General features: G+C 47.5%; 1 protein-coding gene and 1 long non-coding RNA gene across 3 annotated transcripts in view; one reads left to right on the forward strand and one right to left on the reverse strand.

Annotated features, from left to right (window-relative positions):
• Positions 1 to 13710, forward strand: part of reln (reelin) — a 137864-nt gene extending 124154 nt beyond the window's left edge. The window contains exons 50-64 of the mRNA XM_062547073.1: positions 1 to 81; positions 864 to 1018; positions 1235 to 1449; positions 2116 to 2293; positions 2836 to 3011; positions 3537 to 3643; positions 3806 to 4048; positions 4359 to 4534; positions 4642 to 4715; positions 5051 to 5212; positions 5514 to 5671; positions 6106 to 6325; positions 6784 to 6981; positions 7599 to 7697; positions 12164 to 13710. The exon at positions 1 to 81 is cut by the window's left edge and continues 167 nt beyond it. Coding sequence (XP_062403057.1) covers positions 1 to 81; positions 864 to 1018; positions 1235 to 1449; positions 2116 to 2293; positions 2836 to 3011; positions 3537 to 3643; positions 3806 to 4048; positions 4359 to 4534; positions 4642 to 4715; positions 5051 to 5212; positions 5514 to 5671; positions 6106 to 6325; positions 6784 to 6981; positions 7599 to 7697; positions 12164 to 12260 — 2339 coding nt within the window. The 3' untranslated portion in view covers positions 12261 to 13710. The remainder of the gene's footprint in view (positions 82 to 863; positions 1019 to 1234; positions 1450 to 2115; positions 2294 to 2835; positions 3012 to 3536; positions 3644 to 3805; positions 4049 to 4358; positions 4535 to 4641; positions 4716 to 5050; positions 5213 to 5513; positions 5672 to 6105; positions 6326 to 6783; positions 6982 to 7598; positions 7698 to 12163) is intronic.
• A 3447-nt stretch (positions 13711 to 17157) lies between these two features.
• LOC134094100 (uncharacterized) lies at positions 17158 to 19376 on the reverse strand. Of its 2 annotated transcripts, none has more exons than XR_009940419.1 (5): positions 19257 to 19376; positions 18955 to 19112; positions 18115 to 18140; positions 17713 to 17821; positions 17158 to 17494 (listed from the first exon to the last, which is right to left on the reverse strand). It is a non-coding gene; the product is annotated as an uncharacterized LOC134094100 (long non-coding RNA). The 2 variants fall into 2 exon arrangements; XR_009940420.1 differs by lacking the exon at positions 19257 to 19376 and adding an exon at positions 19203 to 19243.
• Between the last annotated feature and the right edge of the window lie 393 nt (positions 19377 to 19769).

Raw genomic sequence — 19769 nt, forward strand, 5'->3', positions numbered from 1 at the left:
CCCTGCCCAACCACGAGAGGGCGCCAGCCGACGGTACGCCATCCAGCCGCAGTCCCACTGAAGAGATCGAGGCCAGCACAGGTAACCCCACACACCTTATCTGGCTCCCTCTTTATCATATGGACATCAGATTTGTTTAGAAGATAAGCAGTAATTCCTTTATAACATTAATGTGTTAGTTAGTGTGTCTATAGATTACATTCATGTGTTAGTTAGTTTGTCTATAGATTACATTCATGTGTTAGTTAGTGTGTCTATACTGTAGATTACATTCATGTGTTAGTTAGTTTGTCTATAGATTACATTCATGTGTTAGTTAGTGTGTCTATACTGTAGATTACATTCATGTGTTAGTTAGTTTGTCTATAGATTACATTCATGTGTTAGTTAGTGTGTCTATAGATTACATTCATGTGTTAGTTAGTTTGTCTATAGATAACATTCATGTGTTAGTTAGTGTGTCTATAGATCACATTCATGTGTTAGTTAGTTTGTCTATAGATAACATTCATGTGTTAGTTAGTGTGTCTATAGAGCACATTCATGTGTTAGTTAGTGTGTCTATAGATCACATTCACGTGTTAGTTAGTGTGTCTATAGAAATATGCTGAGAAGAAGAAGAAGAAGGTGGCAATTCTTGCCAAATAGAATAAATAATAAACCTGGTATGAAGCGGTAAGATAATAATGGTGCCTCCTTCTCTAAACCACTCTTAAAATCACCTGACGGCTTCTGTTTATTAAAGTACAATTGATCTGTTTAGAGAAAACTGTTGAGCAGGGTTAGTAGAATGTCTTTAGTCTGCCATATGACACAGCTTCTCTCTCTCTCCCTCTCCCTCTCTCTCCCTCTCTCTGTCCCAGTGGGTGACCACTGGCTATTCTCCGAGGACTGTGCGGTGGAGCGCTTCTGTAACTCCCCTGACGGCGTGATGGCGTGTGGCAACGTGGACGGCCGGGAGGTGTACGCCATCACTCACGACATCATCCCCGACAAGGGCTGGGTCATGCAGTTCAAGGTTAGCGCTCAAAGTGTTGGAAGTACAAGGTCCTTCTCCATCGCTGTTCCTTCCAGTCTTTCCTAATAATGAGTGTGTGCGTGTGTGTGTGTGTGTGTGTGCGGGTTCAAAGACAAGTGTTGAAAGTCCAAGATCCTTGTCAATCACTGTTCCTTCCAGTCTTTTCTAATGAGTGTGTGTGTGTGTGTGTGTGTGTGTGTGTGTGTGTGTGTGCAGATTGCTGTGGGCTGCTCACTGCCTGAGAGACATGCTGAGAGGCAGGTCCATGTCCAGTACTCGGTGGACTTTGGCGTGACCTGGAAGTACTTGGTGCCCCAGTGCCTGCCGGCTGACCCCAGGTGCGGTGGCCAGGTGTCCCAGCCCTCCGTCTTCTTCCCGGCCGAGGGCTGGAAACGGGCCGTGTTCCCCCTGCCCGACAACCTGGCCGACACGTGAGTGACCCCTCACCCCAACATCACACACTCACACATACATACATGCATACAAACACACACACACACACACACACACACACACACTCACACATACAGTACATACTGTATATGCATACACGCACACACAAAGACACACATACACTACCCCCACCACAACAACAACAGCTACAACAACAACAACACCTTCATAGTGTTTTTCAAGGCATCCAAAGTGCTTTACAGTGAAGGGGGGATCTTACAAACCACACACACACACACACACACACACACACACACACACATATAGGCTGAGATGTGACTGAATCCCACAGTATTAGTGGTCCATGTGTGGTGAGTCAGCTGAATCATCTGTGGAGCTGCTGAGTGCCAACAGGCCAGTGCACAGCAGACACTGAAGGGCTCTTAGAGCCGAAGCTCTCAAAGACACGATCAGAACAGAGTTGACGTCAGAGCCACTGTCAAAACACTCCTTCAGACCTACTGTAAGTGTGTTGTTTATCTGAATCTGTGGTGCAAGATGGGATTCACTTCACTGGGGTTATATTTAGCACAGAGGCGTATGAACAAGCAAAAAGCCTGCAGCAAACAGACCACAGTACACAGAATGTTCGGTGGAAATGTCTAATGATGATGGTGTGTGTGTGTGTGTGTGTGTGCGTACAGGCCGGTGCGTTTCCGCTTTTTCCAGCAGCACTCGGACATGCAGTGGGCGGTAGAGAACTTCTACATCGGGCCGGCGTGCGAGAGCCACTGTGGTGGTCATGGCGACTGCCTGGACCAGCGGTGCCTCTGTGACCCCGGCTTCTCTGGACCCAACTGCTACGCCAGCGCACCCCTCAAGGTACCAGTGTTCACCATGCACAGTGCCCATCGTTCACCATGTACAGTGACCAGCGTTCACCATGCACAGTGGCCAGTGTTCACCATGCACACAGTGACCAGCGTTCACCATGCACAGTGGCCAGTGTTCACCATGCACACAGTGGCCAGCGTTCACCATGCACAGTGACCAGTGTTCACCATATACAGTGGACAGTGTACACCATGCACAGTGGCCATCGTTCACCATGCACAGTGGCCAGCCACCATTGGTCTTCCTCAGTCATATGCAGTCCTTTTCTTCTCTTCCTTTTTCTTCTCCTCTCTTTTCTTCTCTGCTCTTCTCTATTCTTCTCTTCTCATCTCCTCTCTTTTCCTCTGTCCTCATTTTGTCTCTTCTCTTCTCCTCTTCTCTCTCTTCTCCTGTCGTCTCATTTCTTATCTTCTCTTTTCTTCTCCTCTCTTCTCTGCTCTTCTTTTCTCGTCTCTTCTCTTTTCCTCTGTTCTCATCTCTTGTCTTCTCTCTCTCTCTGTTCCTCTCCTCTCCTCCTCTCTCTCCTGCAGGCCTCTCTAAAGGAGCGCTTTGACTGGGAGGGCACCCACGGGCCTCAGTGGCAGGTGCTGGAGGGCGGGCGTCCCTGCACCGACTGCGGGGTGCTGGTGGAGGGCACCGCGCTCTACTTCGGCGGAGCCGACGCCAGGCAGGCTGTAACCGCCGACCTAGATCTCCGTGGATCCAAGTCAGTCGCCATCTTCTCTCTCTCTCTCTCTCTCTCTCAACCTCACTTTCGAATTCATTAATGAGGCTTTTCCACTGCATGGTATCAGTTCAACTCACATCGACTCGACTCTATTCTACTCGATTTTGGTACCGGGTGTTTGTTTTTCACTGCAACAAATAAGCTTGCCGATTGCCATAGCAACGCTGAAGAAAACAAGTGTAATGTCATTAATGTCACCTTTTGGTACCAGCTCAGCTCGCTTGGAACCTCAACGGAGGTGATACCAAAAATAGTACCAGGTACCAGTTTTTACTCATGGAAAACCAAAAAAAGTGAGTAGTGTTGAGTTGAGTTGAACTGATACCATGCAGTGGAAAAGCCCCATCAATGTCTAATTTTCCATACGATACTGTAGTTGTGAAGGCTGCCAGGGGCACCGGTTTATAGATGCTGTACATGATGGTCTTTTGAGGCGTGTTGTTTACCCGTTCGTGTTGTCTGCTGCCATGTGGTTGAGCATGATGTCATGTTGGTGTTTGGCAGGTTCGTGGAGTACTGGGCCAGGATTGGCAGTGAGGACAACATGACCATGTGTCACCGGCCCACCTGCCGCAGGGAAGGGGTTCTGCTGGACTACTCCACAGACGGAGGTGGGGTCCCCTCGGTCCAGCCTCGTCCACATGCACCCTAATCACACCTGAGCTTTAAGAGATCTGTCAAAACAAAAAAAAAAGGTCTGATCATCTTTGATTGATTGTGTTTCTATTTTCCCCCCCTCTACCTGTGTGCGTTTGTCTCCCCCTGCTGGTCAGGCGTGTCCTGGACCCTGCTGCACGAGATGGACTATCTGAAGTACGTGACGGTGCGGCGCGATTACATCGTGCTCCCAGAGGGGGCGCTGACCAACGCCACACGCCTGCGCTGGTGGCAGCCCTTCACCGTGTCCTCGGGACTGGCCACGCCCAGTCTGGAGCGTGCCCAGTGGGCCCTGGACAACATCCTGGTGGGAGGGTCGGACATCAACCCCAGCATCCTGCTGGACACATTTGACGATGGTAATAATGCTCACTCGTGGGACACCTGAATGATTGGGTGTGGATGCTCTAGAAAAAAAGATGTTATTGTTTATCTCCTCTGTGATGGAAAAGTGCACCTCAACTGTATGCCCATCTCTCTCTCCCTTTCTCCCTCTCTCCATTTGTCCATCTCTCTCTCCTTCCTTCTCTCTCTATCTCTCCATCTCCCTCTCCTTTTCTCCCTCTCTCCCTTTCTCCCTCTCTGTCTCTTTCTCTATCCCTCTCTCTCCATCTCTCTCTCTCCCTCTCTCTCCATCTGTCCCTCTCTCTCTCTCTCTCCTCCACGTAGAGGGAGTTTCTCACGAGGAGAGCTGGAGTTTCTACCCCAACGCGGTGCGCACGGCTGGTTTCTGTGGCAACCCCTCCTTCCATCTGTACTGGCCCAACAAAAACCAGGACGGAACCCATAACATCCTGGCCACCCGGGAGCTCATCGTCCAGCCCGGCTATATTCTGCAGTTCAAGGTCCTTGCGCCAGACGGCTGCACACATTAAAGATGGTGGTTGGGGCGCTGTCAGGAGCCAGAAGTAACAGTCTGTTTGGCGTGTCTGTCTGTGCGTTTTTATTGCAGATTGTGGTGGGCTGTGAAGCGGACACATGTGAAGACCATCACTCTGTACTTCTACAATACAGGAAGGATGCCAGGTTGGTGTGTGTGCGTGTGCGTGTGTGTGTGCGTGTGCGTGTGCGTGTGCGTGTGTGTGTCCGCGTGTGTTTCTATGTGAGTTCTATATGTGTGTCTTTGTGTGTGTGTGTGTGTGTGTGTGTGTGTGTGTGTGCGTGTGCGTCTGTGTGTGTGTGTGTGTGTGTGTGTGTGTGTGTCTGTGTGTATATGTATGAGTAAGTGTGTACTGTATGTGTATATTTTTGTGACAAATGAAAGCAAACTGAAAAGATATCAGCGTGTTCTCTCCTGTCAGACGTTGCCTCACTCATTATTACTGGCCTGCTCCCTCTTCCCTCTGTCTCTGTGGACACAGGTCAGACTCATGGCAGTTGGTACAGTCCGCATGCCTCCCCTCCTCTGTCAACAACGTGGGCTGCTCCCCCTTCCAGTTCCACGAGGCCACCATCTACAGCCCAGTCAACAGCTCAGTGTGGACCAGGGTCACCGTCCAGCTCCCTGACCACGTGTCCTCCGGGTAATCTCTCTCTCTCTCTCTCTCTATCAGTTCCCTCTCTCTTTCATTGAGCTCTCTGTCTCTCTCAAACAAGCAATATGCGTTTGCGTGTGTTTGGAAATGAATTGTATTTTAGCCATCTTTTATACTTTTTTTGTTGAAAATGTTTTTATTTATTCTATATTTATCTCTACATTTTTGATGGCAAAAAATGATTGATTGTTCTGCTTTGGCTGTGTAAAACTGGAATAAATTATGTTTTTAAAATCAAAAATCGAATCTCTCTCTCAATTTTATCATCTTGCGGTTCTTCCCCTCCCAGAGCCACGCAGTTCCGTTGGATCCAGAAGGAGGGCGCTGGTGAGCGGCATGCCTGGGGAGTGGACCACGTCTACATTGGCGAGGCCTGCCCAAACCTCTGCAGTGGGCATGGCTACTGCACGACCGGAGCCGTCTGTATCTGTGACGAAGGACATCATGGTGGGCAGCTCACACTACACCGTTTGCCCAGTTGAGACTAGAGCCACCTGTAGACTAGCACCTAAGAGTGCTGCCAATGCCCTGCTGTTGCTACTGGAGTGACCATTTCACACTTACTGTTCTCGGTTTCACACTCGTTTAGGATTCCCCATTTTCACACTCGTTTAGGATTCCCCATTTTCACACTTGTTTCAAGGTTACCCCAGTTTCACACTCGTTTAGGACTCCCCAGTTTCACACTCATTTAGGATTCCTCATCTACACACGATTAGGATCTTGTTTAGGATCTCTGTATCCTCCTAACGCTCTCTGTACCCTCCTAACTCTCTCTCTCTCTCTCTCTCTCTCTCTCTCTGTACCCTCCTAACTTACTCTCTCTCTCTCTCTCTCTCTCTCTCTCTCTCTCTTTGCTTCTCCCTAACTCTCCATCTCAGGTGACGACTGCTCGCTGTCCAGCACGGACCTGCCCAGCTCGGTGAAGGACAACTTTGAGTCGAGCACGGTGTCCCAGGAGAGCTGGAGCCTGATCCAGGGCGGGGGGGTGGGCAGCGGCTGCGGCCAGCTCTCCCCCCACGCCCACGGGGACTCGCTCTACTTCAACGGCTGCAAGATGAGGCAGGCCGTCACCAAGCCCCTGGACCTCACCAGAGCCAGGTACCGGTACCAGCGCGGTGCCCAAACCGAACAGCAGGGGGCGACAGTACCGAGTGGAGGATGGAAGGGAACTCTTGGGATGGGGTTTCATCGAGTAGAGTAGCGACGCTTTTAATCCACTCGTTGTGTGCTGCTTGTGGGGTTTGTGTTGGGAGGTGCAAAAGTCTTAGTGGTGTTGAATAGGCTTGTGGAGCACAGCTGGTCAGTGTTGGGGAACAAGCTCAAAATGGGTGTGATAGAGGAGCCGTGTGAATCAGATCTGTCAGACTGTGCAGTCCAGCAAATGGTCTGAATCTATAAAGCCATTAATTAAATGGTGTAAATCTAGAAAGTCATCAATTTCCATCTCGCCATGTTTCACAGTGTCTCTCCTCTCCCTCTCTTTCCCTCCATTTCTCCCTCTCCCTCCTGCTCTCTCTCTCCCTCTCTCCCCCTCTCCCTCTCTCCTCGTGCTGCAGTAAGATCATGTTCGTGCTGCAGATCGGCAGTGTGTCCCAGACGGACAGCTGCAACACGGCGCTGGAGCTGGAGGACTCGGTGGACCGGGCCGTGCTGCTGCAGTACAGCGTCAACAACGGGGTCAGCTGGCACGTCATCGCCCAGCACCAGCCCAAAGACTTCATCAAGGCCCAGAGGGTCTCCTACAACATCCCCCTGTGAGTCACGGCACACACACACACACACACACACACACACACACACACTCACTCACACACTCACACACTCACACACTCACACACACGCACACACACACACACCCTAAATACCCTAAATATGGCCCAGAGAGTCTCCTACAACATCCCCCTGTGAGTCACGGCACACACACACACACACACACACACTCACACACATACACACACACACACACCCTAAATACCCTTAATATGGCCCAGAGCTTTGTGTCTTGAGCCCTTATGTGTTGTCTTCCTGGAAGGTTGCCTTTAGATAAAGCCATGCTCAACTTGATAGGCTTGAATGAAGCCATCCAATGGAACAGTTCCTGTACTTATGTATAACATAACTGTCATACATCATATATGAAGTCAGAGATTTGAAAATTGAATTGATCGTTTTTTGAATTGTGAATTGATAGTAACCTTTTGCCTTAACATGGTCTACAACCGTGTGCCCCTTGGTCTGGCTCTCTCTCTCTCTCTCTCTCTCTCTCTCTCTCTCTCTCTCTGTTTCTTTCTCTTTCTTTCTCTTTCTCTCTCCCCATGTCTCTCTCTCTCCCTGTCTCTCCCTCTGTCCTGCCTGTCTGTCTGTGCTGCAGAGAGGCGCGTGTGAAGGGGGTGCAGCTGCGGTGGTGGCAGCCTCGGCATGACGGAGCGGGCCATGACCAGTGGGCGCTGGACCACGTGGAAGTCGTCCTGTGAGTACCTCCTCCAGCACAGTCTGATGACCAGACCCAATGAGAATGACCGTAATGACCATAATGACCATAACGACCATAACGACAGTAACCCAGTGACCATGTTGACCATAATGACAATAACCCAATGACCAAACCCAACGACCATAACAGCCATAACCTAACCGCACAGTAACAGCCTGACTAGCCCTGCTACTCCTCAGGCGTATCCTTAACTCTGACCACACACACACACACACACACACACACACACACACACACACACACACACACACACTAATATCTATACACTTTAGTGCAGTAAACATATCTATACACCTCCACATACAACACTCAGTTTCACTGATGTGGTGTAATCATTTCACACAGACAGGCTTCACACTTCACAGACAATGTATCTTTATCTTCAACACTTCAACATCTGCTGTCTACAAATTGTTTATATTATATTAAAGAGACCATCTACATCAGTCCCATTAGTCAACACTCAGCTGTGCAGTATGTGTTGTGATTCTCTTTAGTTCCTCTGTGTTAAGTGTTACTCCCGATAACCAGGAAGATTAACCATCTTTGCAATCACACTGTGCGACTACTGTGTTCAAATGAGTGCAAATTAGAACAGAAAACGAAGCGTTTGCCTTTTTGAACTGCTGCTAATGCTATTCGCTAGAACACTTGCAATGCATTTAGAATGAATTGAGGGTTCTGTTGAATGAACTGAGGGTGTGATCAAAGAGAGCCGATATTGTTATTTACTAGCGTGTCACTTCTGGTCAGGTCTTCAGCTTTTTCATGTTTTATGGAAAATATTTTAGGGTTTTGCTAAACTCGGAGTCTCAAGAACTGCAAGCACTTTCACGTTATATGCACACTATCGCACAGTAACCCTTTTGGCCAAGTTTCACACAAACACACTCCCACACACACACACCTCCACAAAGAGCACAGTCCCTACCCTACCCCCTCCCCCCTCCACACACTCCCCCTCCCTCTCTGCCCTGCTCCTCCTCCTGTTCTAACAGTGTCAGCCAGACACCAGCCGTACTCCAGATCCTCACGTTGCTCTCTTTTTGATCTCTTTTCTTTCCATCACTCCTCCTCTCCTCTTCTCCCTCTCACTCCTCTTCAATCGCTTTTTTTGCTTTGCTTTGGTTCGGTTTTGTTTTTGGTTCTTCAAAATCACCTGCCTGACCCTGCCCACTTGGCACTAACCTGTCTGCCCGAATGGCTCTCCGCCTTCCTCCTCCTCCTCCTCCTCCTCCTCCTCCTCATCCTCTCCCTCATCCTCTCCTGTTCCGTTGGCGTGTTCATTAACGCTCGTCCTGTCGGTCATCTCTCCTCCGCATCTCTCCTCCCCCACGCTCTGTCTCTCCCTGCTGAAATGGTCCACTCTCCTCTGACCTCCCCTGTGTGTGTGTGTGTGTGTGTGTGTGTGTGTGTCTTTGACTCATCTCTTTCTCTAATCTCCTCCTTCATCTAAATGACTCTGTGTGTTTTTTGTTGTTGTTGACCATCTGTCTGTTTGTGGGTCACTCTCATGTCCACTCTCTTCTTATTTCTTGTCTCTTTTCATCAACTCAACCTCTTGCTTTATGTGTCCTCCGATTACCATCTCTGCTTTCCATGCACCCATTTTTCTCTCTCTCTCTCTCTCTCTCTCTCTCTCTCTCTCTCTTTCTCTCTCACTATCTCTCTCTCTCCTCTTCATATATCTCCTTCTCTTTCGTTTGAACTTCTTCTCTCCCCCCCTCCTCCTCCTCCTCCTCTCCTCTGGTGTGTGGGGACCCCAGCCTCCCCAGGCCAGGCTTCTTGCCCCCCCTGACCTTCCTGCGAGGAGGCAGCAGCAGTCCCTTCCTGCCCCCCCCCTCTTGTGCTCTAACCTCTGCTCTCTTCTGTATTCTGCTCCCTCTGGCATGGCTGTAGAGTCAGGTAAGTGCTCCGTCTCTCCCCGGAATGCAGCCCGACCCCCCCCCCCCCTTCCTCCTCCTCCTCCTCCTCCTCCTCCCTACATCCGTCCCTGACCAGTCCTCGTCATCATCATCATCATCATCATCATCATCATCATCATCATCCTCGTCGTATGATCATATGCCCCTCCAGACCCACCACTCTTGCACCCCACGCAGAGTCTAGAGTCTCCAGTTGGTTCAGCCCGGCCTGCTAGGGCCAGATCAGGGCCAGCGTTGGGCCATGGTAGGGCCTGGCCTGAGGGCAGTCTTGTCAGTCAGTGTTGCTAGGCGCTGTATCAGGAATGACTCATAAGAATCTTCTTCTCTTGTTCTCACAGTTGGGGGGGGGGGGGGGGGGGGGTTCTCACAGCTACTCAAAGCTTTAAATGCTTGGCTGTGAAATTTGTCCTGGGATTACATATTTTTTTTTTCTAATTTTTGTTAGGCTCCAGTGACTTCTAAAGTGATTTTTTTTTTAATCATTATTTCTAATTTTAAAACAGATGACTAACCAGTCGAGGAGCAGGTTTCTGTTGCTATGGGTTACGTAAGGAGAAGAGAGGCAATATAACATCCTTAGCAAGAACTGCTGCAAAATGCAGATAGAACGAAGTGCACAGTATCAAGCGATCCAGAATCTGGTGGCAGTCTCACTAGAGGTCTGCTTCCATTCTTTGTTCATGGTTCAATTGATACAATACCCAGTACACAGACTTAACTTCAATATAACGCACCAAACGTTAAGTTCTGTTCATACTGTAGCATTTAGAGGATGTTTTTACGGATTTGTTTCTAAGATTCATACATATTTCAATGGCACCCTGGTCTATGTTTGTGCTTTCTGTGGAGTTTCCCTATTATTGTTACTGTATCAATGTTTACGTTCAGTTTGATGTCAGTGTGGTTATTATTTGGTTACTATGTGTTGATATGATTGGTGTAGAAAGCCTTACAGTATGTCATTGCAATTGTTGACATTTTTTATGCAGAATAGCAGATGACAGTAATAGCTAAGGAAGTAGTGATAGTGTTGTAATTGCCAACCATTTTCTCAATGCATTGAGGTCACTAAAAACAAGCCCGTAGCTGTTGTAGTAAAGCACAACAGAGCTTCCATTCAGACACTTACTGTACACATTGAGACTACTGTCAGTCATGGCGTGGCATCTCATACTGCGTGGGTCTGCGCCGTCCATCTCCATGAGTAGAGTGGTCACTTCAGCACACACCGGGTGGACGCCTCTCTTTGAGCTCTCTCACTCAGTCACACGTACGCCCGCAGTGCATGGTGCCAATGTGACTGGCCCGCCTTTCACCACTAACAGCCAATCAGTTCACTCCACTGCCCCCATCAATCATCTCTGTAGCACACACGCAAAAGACATCGGAACATCACTAGGACCCCTTGCATGGCTGTAATCTCCCCGCTGATTCATATCCCAAACCAGCCCTCCTCTCTGAAGGGATCCATGGCTGCTCTGAGCACCATGGTGGAGCTTGGCGGAGGCTTTGCCAATGTCCTTCCCATCAGAGAGAGGTCATACAAGAACCAACAGTATGGGAAGAAGACCCCCCCCCCCCCCCCCCCGAACATCTCCATGCCCCCACCATCTGTGTCCTCCGCCCCAAACCCCCACCCGCCCCTACCGCTTTGCAGAGGCCCACATGCCTGCCCTGGCTGCACACCTGGCTCACTGGCACCGCCCTGTTGGATGGAAGAGGCAATGACAGGCTAAGCAAGAGCGAATCTCACCATTTCTTTTGTCTTGTTCTACCGTTCCAATACTTGTTTTGTCCCTTGTGTCTTCTGTGTTCCAAGCACAGCGTCTTTTTTATTATTATTATTATTCCAGTCTGTTCTGTTTGGTCCTGTTGTGTTTGTCCCCTTTTCTGATCCCTGAATGATGGCTTCCACGTGAACTCTGACCTCAAACACTCAGAGACCCAAATCAGAGTTCAGCCAGCTAGAGAAAGCCTGTGAGATGACAGAGTCGTCCAGTGTCTTTGTGCTTTGTGTTTTATGTGTTGTTCTGTTTGCTTGCTGTCTGCTTCAGCCATTGAGAAGATGTAGTGCAAAAAACTATCTCTTTTGACACACAGGGCCAAGATTAATCAAACAAACGGGTAGATGAAAGCTGAAAGCATGTCAACTATACATGAAGTCATAAAAGGCAGTGGTAGAGCATTAGTCATGTATTTGGAACCAAGTCAGCTGTTTGACTTCAAGCCAGATTCAGTATAACCAGAGGTGATGTGAGTGTTTGAGGTTTGAGTGAAATGGCCTGCTGGCTGCTGGCATGGTGTTGTAGATGTGTAGCTACTAGCGTTTGTGTGTAGAGTAGAGTGTATCTGTGAGTGACTGAGAGCATGCATGGCTCCTGACTCCAGGTTGTCATGGCTCTGACGGGTAACCATGTCTCGTGTCCTCTCCTCCTCCTCCTCCTCCTCCTCCTCCTCCTCCTCTTCCTCCTCCTCTCTCCCTCTCGCCCCGTCTCTCTCTCTCTCTCTCCCCGCCAGCACCCGCAAGCAGAACTACATGATGAACTTTGCCAGGCAGACCGGACTCCGTCACTACTACAACCGGAAGAGGCGGGCACTGCGGCAGCGCGCCTAGAACCCAATAGGTCAACAGCAAGGTTCTGACCTGCCAATCACACATAAACCTGCACACCACATCTTTTCCTTGTTGACATAGCAACTACGCCCTGTCGAATCCCACCCTCCAGTGGATTCTAGTCAGCCTTAGACCATCCCACCCTCTCTTTGACAGACACATGGGCCATCCAATCCGTTTTTTCAGCTGCAGCCAATCAAAGCCTTCTAAAGGAGGTTCACAGGAAGGAGAAGAGCAACAACAGAAGTGGCCATTTTGTTTACCTTGTTCATGGACTCTCGAGTTTGTTTTTTATTGATTCTTGCTGTTGATATTTTTATTTTCTCCTGTTCAAGTTGTGATAATGCCCCCATCTCCTGGCTCTGTCCCTCGCACCCTTCCTCCTAACACACTGTGAAGTTCTATGATATCACTGATGATGACGAAGAAGAAGATGATGATGATGATAGTTATGATGAAGAAGAGGGTGATCGTTATGATGATGATGAAGAGGAGGATGTGGCCGTGGAGTTTTGACTGAGCTGGAGCAGACATCGCCAGCAGTGTGACCCCGGGGCCCCAGAGGAAGTGAAAGACCACGACAGAGTGTTGAAGCGGCGTTGAAGAAGGATACCGGTGTTGAAGATGTGTTGACGAAGGATACCAGTGATGAAGATGTGTTGACGAAGGATACCAGTGATGAAGATGCTATAAAGAGTACTGTGTTTCTTGCTGTTCTGTGTGTCTGTGGATTATTTTTTGTGATGAGTTGACTGTGGTGTTGCGTTCATTCGTTCGTTAGTTTTCTACTAATTCTGATACTTTTGGGGTTTGTTTACTTTCTCTCGTTTATCCGGGATGGACGAATGAGGGCCGAGGGGATGCCTACGCCTCGGGAGCAGAAAGAAGGAACGAAATACAGGGGGGACAAAAAAAAGAAGAAAAAAAAACACAAAAATAAAGACTGATCAATGATTTTTTGTTGGTTTTTATTATTTTTTATATATGTTGGTTCCCAAAATACAGATATTTATGGTAAATGGTTCTCCATGTAACCTATTTAAGATGCACTGTGTGTGACATGTCTTATTTTCTAGTGTTAAGTTATTAGGCAGTCGAGTCCGACTCTCCGACTGCAGTGAGCTCCCCAACCCAACCCCACCCTACCCCACCCACCCCACCTCCCCCACCTCCTGTCCCGCCAGCCCCCTACTCTTCTCTCGTGATGTTGCCTCCCCTCCCACGTTCCCTTCTCCCCCCCTCTCCCATTCTGCCCCTCTCTGTTAAGTTCTGGTACCTGGAGGTGAGGATTGCCCTGTCAGTGTTGTTTTTTGAAGTCTGTGTAACATGGACCCGCTCCTCTCAGCGTAGCTCCAGTATAGCAATCTCCTGTATATATATGTATATCCACCATGGGAAGACCCAGCCGCCTTATTAAAAGGGAAATAAAGAACTGTCCAAACCTCCAAAACATCTGCCCTGTGGTTCTTTGTGTCTTTGTTACAGCGAGAAATGCTGGTCAGTGAATTGATGATATTAAACTCAAGTACACAATACCATGATTAAAAATTTATATTTTTATTTTTAGAAGAGAAAGGTGAAATAGCACTATAAAAGCAATATGTGTGTTTACTGGTAAGGAGCAGTTGCTTGACTGGCCCTCACATCACATTAAAATATTACATCTGTTTACAAAAGACGACATAACTGTTTACATAAACACGAAGAATCTAAACCGGCAAACATTCCGTCTGGGTGAATCTCTCCCCTGTAGTCCAGACTAGTATCCAAAGCCGTTATTACATCAGTCAGTGTTCATTCTAATCTCTTGGCACGCTCAGCAGTTTTGAGCGGGCCCTTAGTTAGAGCCACCAGTTGCTCAGTAATGGCACAGCTCCCACCATTAGGCACAGAAGGGTCCAGGATGCTGCAGGACGCTGGCCAGCATTGCAGTAGTTCCAGTCACAGCACGAATAGGTCATGCTAACGTTAAGGAAGCGGTATCTTATATACTTGGTCTTTTGGCACTCCTCCTCCGGCAGGCAGCCTTTATTGAAGTAGGCAAAGTATTGCCCGTATTGGCCTCCTCCTTTGGCACAGACTTTACCCGCACGGCATTGAGACAACACAGGCATGCACGGGCTCACAACAGCCGTCACTGGGCAGTAAAAGCACCACAAGTTGGCACCGTGGAGGGGCACAGGCAACAGCAGCAGCAGCAGGAGCACTCCAAAAACAGCAAGCTGACAGCCCGCTCCAAGTGCAGAGGCACACACACCTGTTTGAATGGGGCACCTCATTTTGTCCACAAAAGTTTTCAGTCCTGTTTTAAAGCTGGCAGTTGAAGCCACACTTCACCACTGAGGGAGATGGAGTCTGGCTACAGACAACAGGAAGGCCAAGTCATTCTTCCCTGATTACAATCCAGACCATATCAGATGGCATTTGAGGTCAATACCTGGTAAGCAGCAGACCAAATCTATTCTTAAATGCACAGGTGCCAAGATCAGCCTCTAATTGGGTGCAGCTGCAGGCAGCTTGCAATTAGTTTAGAGGTTTGTTCAAGACTCCAATCACTTGACTGAACCAGACTGTTGACTAATGAAAGTCTAATATACAATATAACAATTAATAACCGCAATATACTGACATTCTGGGAGTTTTAAAAACAAAAAGTCACAATTACAAGCTGATTTTTTCTGAAAGAACACGGTTTTGGCAGGAAAAAACTTGTTTCAAACGATTAGTCAAACAGTGTTTTTTTATTTGCAGGGTTTAAAGCTCCTGGCTGCAGAACATTTTTGGAGAACCTAGGACAGTTACATGCCAGATGCACTCTCCAGCTCCCATGTTCCAGAGAGACAAACACTTTTTTTTTATCCCATACACACACACACACACGAGAATAGTGTCAGTGGTAAATGGCCACTTTCCCATATGATGCCATTCATATAAACTAGTCCAGGTCACCACTTTATACACCACCCGATGCCGTAGAGGTGGTGTTCTCAGAGCAGAAGTCAGGGGTGGGGGTGGTGGTCTCCACCGGGCCCAGGGTGACCCCCAGCAGCCTCACAACTGCAATCTCCGGGGTGGGCGGCAGGTTGCAGCGCTCCCTACAGCAGCAGGTGAAGGTGAGATTGATGCTGACGCCCCGGCGCGTGACCATCTTGAACGAGCCGCAGTGCTGCGGCGCCACGCATCCCTGAGAGGAGAGCACATGCACGCTGCCATAGCGCCCCCTGGCTGAGAAGCAGCGCTGGTGCGAGAGGCATTGGGTGGTGGAGTTGATGGAGGGCGCACTTCTGTCCTGCAGGGGGCTGAAGTTACAAACCAGAACCCCTGAGGCTAACCAGGAGAAGGTGAGACAGCAGAACATGCACACTGCAGCCCTGTGAAGCACCCGTGCCATGGAAGATCTGAAAACATACCAGAACAATACAGGTGTGTTTCTTTGTAACCAGGTTGAGGATTTAGTGACCATTGCATTGAAATCCTCATGGGTTTCAGGACATCTATTCAAGCTAATTTGGTTTTTTTTTTTAGCAGTAACAGCAAAGGCTTTAGACACATTTGGTTACCAATTAGCACTGATGGTTTCTGAGTACAGATCCAGACCAGAGTTCCTCACCTGTGCATTTCCATGGCTTGCCGTGGTGTCGGTCTGATACCTTACACAAACTGGAACCAAATTGAGCTTCTTGTACCAATAGACCTCTGAAGTTCGCCTACAAAAAAGCCACCATCTTTGCCCAAATAAGGAGATCCGGTATCTTGAGATTTTTTCTATGGGAAAATAACATGGGGATTTTCAATTATCGCACCTGTTAAACTCTCGCGGGGATGGTGACATTGGAAATGCAGACGTTTTTCACTACACAGTTTTGTCCACTGCCGTCTAGTGGATACTGTGATCTTCGGTAGGTGAAGACGGCACACTTTGATCTTTGCTACCCCAGAGCTAACTTACCATGCAACTTGCCATAGGCAGTTAGCTTCAATTAACTCCCGGATCTCCTTATATGGGCAAAGATGGCAGCTTTGGATCCTTTTTGTAGGCGAACTTCAGAGGTCTATTAAGAAAATGCATGCAGGGTTCATTTGCTGATTTGATTGGATAAAGCCCAATTCCAGAAGAGATCTGTGAGCATGTAATTGGTCAAAGGCAGTACATGATGATAATGATGCACAGGTGTGTGTCTTTGTTTGAGTCTGTTATTCAAAAGCCCAATCAAATCAAAAACACCCTGTTTAGTCTGACAATATCATTGGCACGTTACATGGGACGCTGCTATATAGTAGGCTATATGTTTTATTCATACAAGTTTATGTATTCATGTAAGTGGCGAAATGTCAGTTCTTACAGAGGGTCTATGGGGCAGCCGTGGTGTACTGGTTAGCGCATCGGGCTTGTAACCGGACGGTTGCCGGTTCGATCCCCGACCAGTCCACCACGGCTGAAGTGCCCTTGAGCAAGGCACCTAACCCCTCACTGCTCCCCGAGCGCCGCTGGTTGGGCAAGGCAGCTCACTGCTCTGGGTTGTGTGATTCACCTCACTGTGTGTTCACTGCATGCTGTGTGTTCACTAATTCGGTTAAATTGGGTTAAATGCAGAGAACTGAATTTCCCTCACGGGATCAAAAAAGTATATATTCTATTCTATAAGTTTCAGCTGGACGTCTTGAAATTGTAGCTGTAATGAGCTTTAGTATTTTTGATCAGTTTACAGCAGCTACATTTGATATTTAGTGTTCCCCATGTCATAGGCATGGCATAGGAAAACCCAGGCATTCCTAAATGCTGGGCCTGCTGCTGCTGCGCAAGGGGCATTTTGCCGCTTAACCACTCTTGCTTGTGCCGCGGGCAGAGCTGCTGAACCGTGTTGAATAGGGATGGAAATAAACACCACACAGAAAGTGTAAAAAAATGCATTTATAATGTAATCACACACAAACAAACAAACTCCACATATTGCAACAAATCTACAGTATTATAGCGTTTCCTCTACAGTGCATCAGAAAGTCATTTGATGATAATAACAGGAGCGCCCTCTAGTGACGTGGAAATGACACAGATTCACCCATTTCCATTTCCACAGCTCTCTTCTGTCTGGTCTCTTTACTGTTCTGCAGTGAGGCCCACTGACACGGCTGGGGCTGCTACAAGCTGCCCGCCACTGCTCTGCTGTCTGCCATCAGTCCTGTTTGAGAGCCAGTTTCCCTTTCAGCCCAACACCGTCACTGCAGAGTGGCTCCTGTAACACAACGTTCCCCTTGGGGATCAATAAAGTATCTATCTATCTATCTATCTATCTATCGAATGACCCAACGGCAAACCCAACAAATCTGTTCACATTGCCAAAGTTGTAAAGAAGCTTATCCTCATTCATTTCACTTGATATCATTTAATGTACAGCCTTTAAAGCCTTTTGATAGTTATAGTCAGCCACTTCTAAGGCACTGGTTAGCTCACTGTTAGCTGTTCTTCCTCATCATTGTCATCCTCCTCTTCCACAAAGGCTTCCTGTTCCCCTGGGTCATACTCATATTTGGGAATGAGTTTATATCTCAGTTCATCAAGCCTGAAAACAAAGAGAGGATGCAGCAGTGATCCAAGACACTCTATAATCAGGTCAGCATATACAGTACTGTATGTATGGGTCACAACGGCTCTTATCAGATATCAAAAGTCCAAAGGTGGTGAATGGGACACCCATGTTTTGCAACACACATGAACATGTACTGTATTAGTAAAGTAGGTGATTAGGTGCACTGTTATTTTGTCAATTAGTGATAGACAAACTGTTATATGATTAAAGAGCTAAGCAAGCACTGATTCATTGTTTGACAAAAGTGTGGATGCATTTGTTCCTACCTCCGTTTCCCTCTTATGTGACAAATCTAGAAATGGTGAAGACAAAATGCTTAATTAATGACTACTGCATTCAAAGATCCACGTGCACCAATCTGACCTATCAAAATACACCGGGCACTGGACTCAGACGTGTGGGGTCACTTTAACGTCCCTCGATACTACTCGATACCTTCAACCTAACACAGCATGTACAGGGGCCAACACATAGGCCTACTCTTTGCCATACCCTTCACCTTGCTATCACAAAGGGTGATGTCTCTCAATGTCTCTACAACAGTTAAAGACCTAGCCTTGTCCCATCATTGATGTGTATTCTTTCATGTGTCTATGTTCCCACACACTCAGAATAGATCAATAAGATAGTAAAAAGGAGAATCATAAATGAACACACAGGTGCTATAATACTGTATGTACTGTATATAGAGTATCATTCAGAAATATGCAAAACAGGACAGTGTTTCTTGTCTTTCCTCTCAAATATCATCAGTAGAAGTACTGATTAAGTTACTCCCGACACACACACACACACACACACACACACACACACAAATAGCACCTGAACTTTTCTCAACTAATAAATGCAAAAAAAAACAAAAAACACATTGAATGACCTGTGTGGTATAAATAAAGTTGACTTCTTGACTTGAGCAAGAATGGAATCTCTCCACTAAGATAACATCAATATGGTCACACAAACCCATGAGGAATAGCCTACATATAATCTGTCATGACATTGGATATATTGGATACATACTGATATACAGCATCATGACATTTCACACACAACACTGCGAGGAGAAGAGATGGATATAAATGATTGTTGTTGAAAAGACTTCTCACCACAACACCAATAAGAGCCGCTATTATGGCAAGTCCTGCTAAGGGGATGAGGATGAAGTATAGACCATGGATAGCTTTCAATGAGAGATGGTTCTGGGATGAATTGCCAGCAGCTGGATACAACCAAGGGAAATAGGATTCCTTTTCGCTCATTATCTCTGTGTGAGAGATACAAGTGCAGCACTGGTGTTAGAACCAGCTCTAGCTTGGCGTATAAGACATGAACATACAGTACAGTACAAACTCACGCTCTTCACTCAGCACACCACACTCAGTCGGTTAAATTGTCTTACAGTACTTACCTGTGCAAGACAGATGATCTCCGGTGAGATGACCAGAAACATGTCACTAGAGGAGGAAACGGTGTATTCCTAGCAAAGCAGGTGAGTTGAACCTGCTCTATGGCATTCCACAGCTGGGAGTGCACAGACAGACATGCAATGCAATGCAATGAGATAGAACCACAACACAAGCAGCAAATAAAATCTGGTGTTTCACTTTCAGAGTGACACCCCTCTCCATCCTGTAATCCTTTCTTTGAAATGGAAGACAGATAAACATCTGTACATCAATATAGCACTGTACTGTGTGTATTTCTTTTACTGTGGGTCCTGGACAAAAGCGAATATGCGTCAAATTCGCCAGAGAAAATTAATTTGCAATGGACAGTAGCGTCAAGAGCTTCCAAAGCAACCAGCCTTCAAGTTTGGGCGTCCAGAGCATCGAATGAAAGTTGAAGACAGTGTATTTTTTTGGAAATGAGCTATGATGCGTTTTGGTTGCGCATCAGCAACCAATCGAAATGTATGAATTAA

This window comes from Sardina pilchardus, chromosome 10 (assembly GCF_963854185.1).
Source record: "Sardina pilchardus chromosome 10, fSarPil1.1, whole genome shotgun sequence".
NCBI lineage: Eukaryota > Metazoa > Chordata > Actinopteri > Clupeiformes > Clupeidae > Sardina > Sardina pilchardus.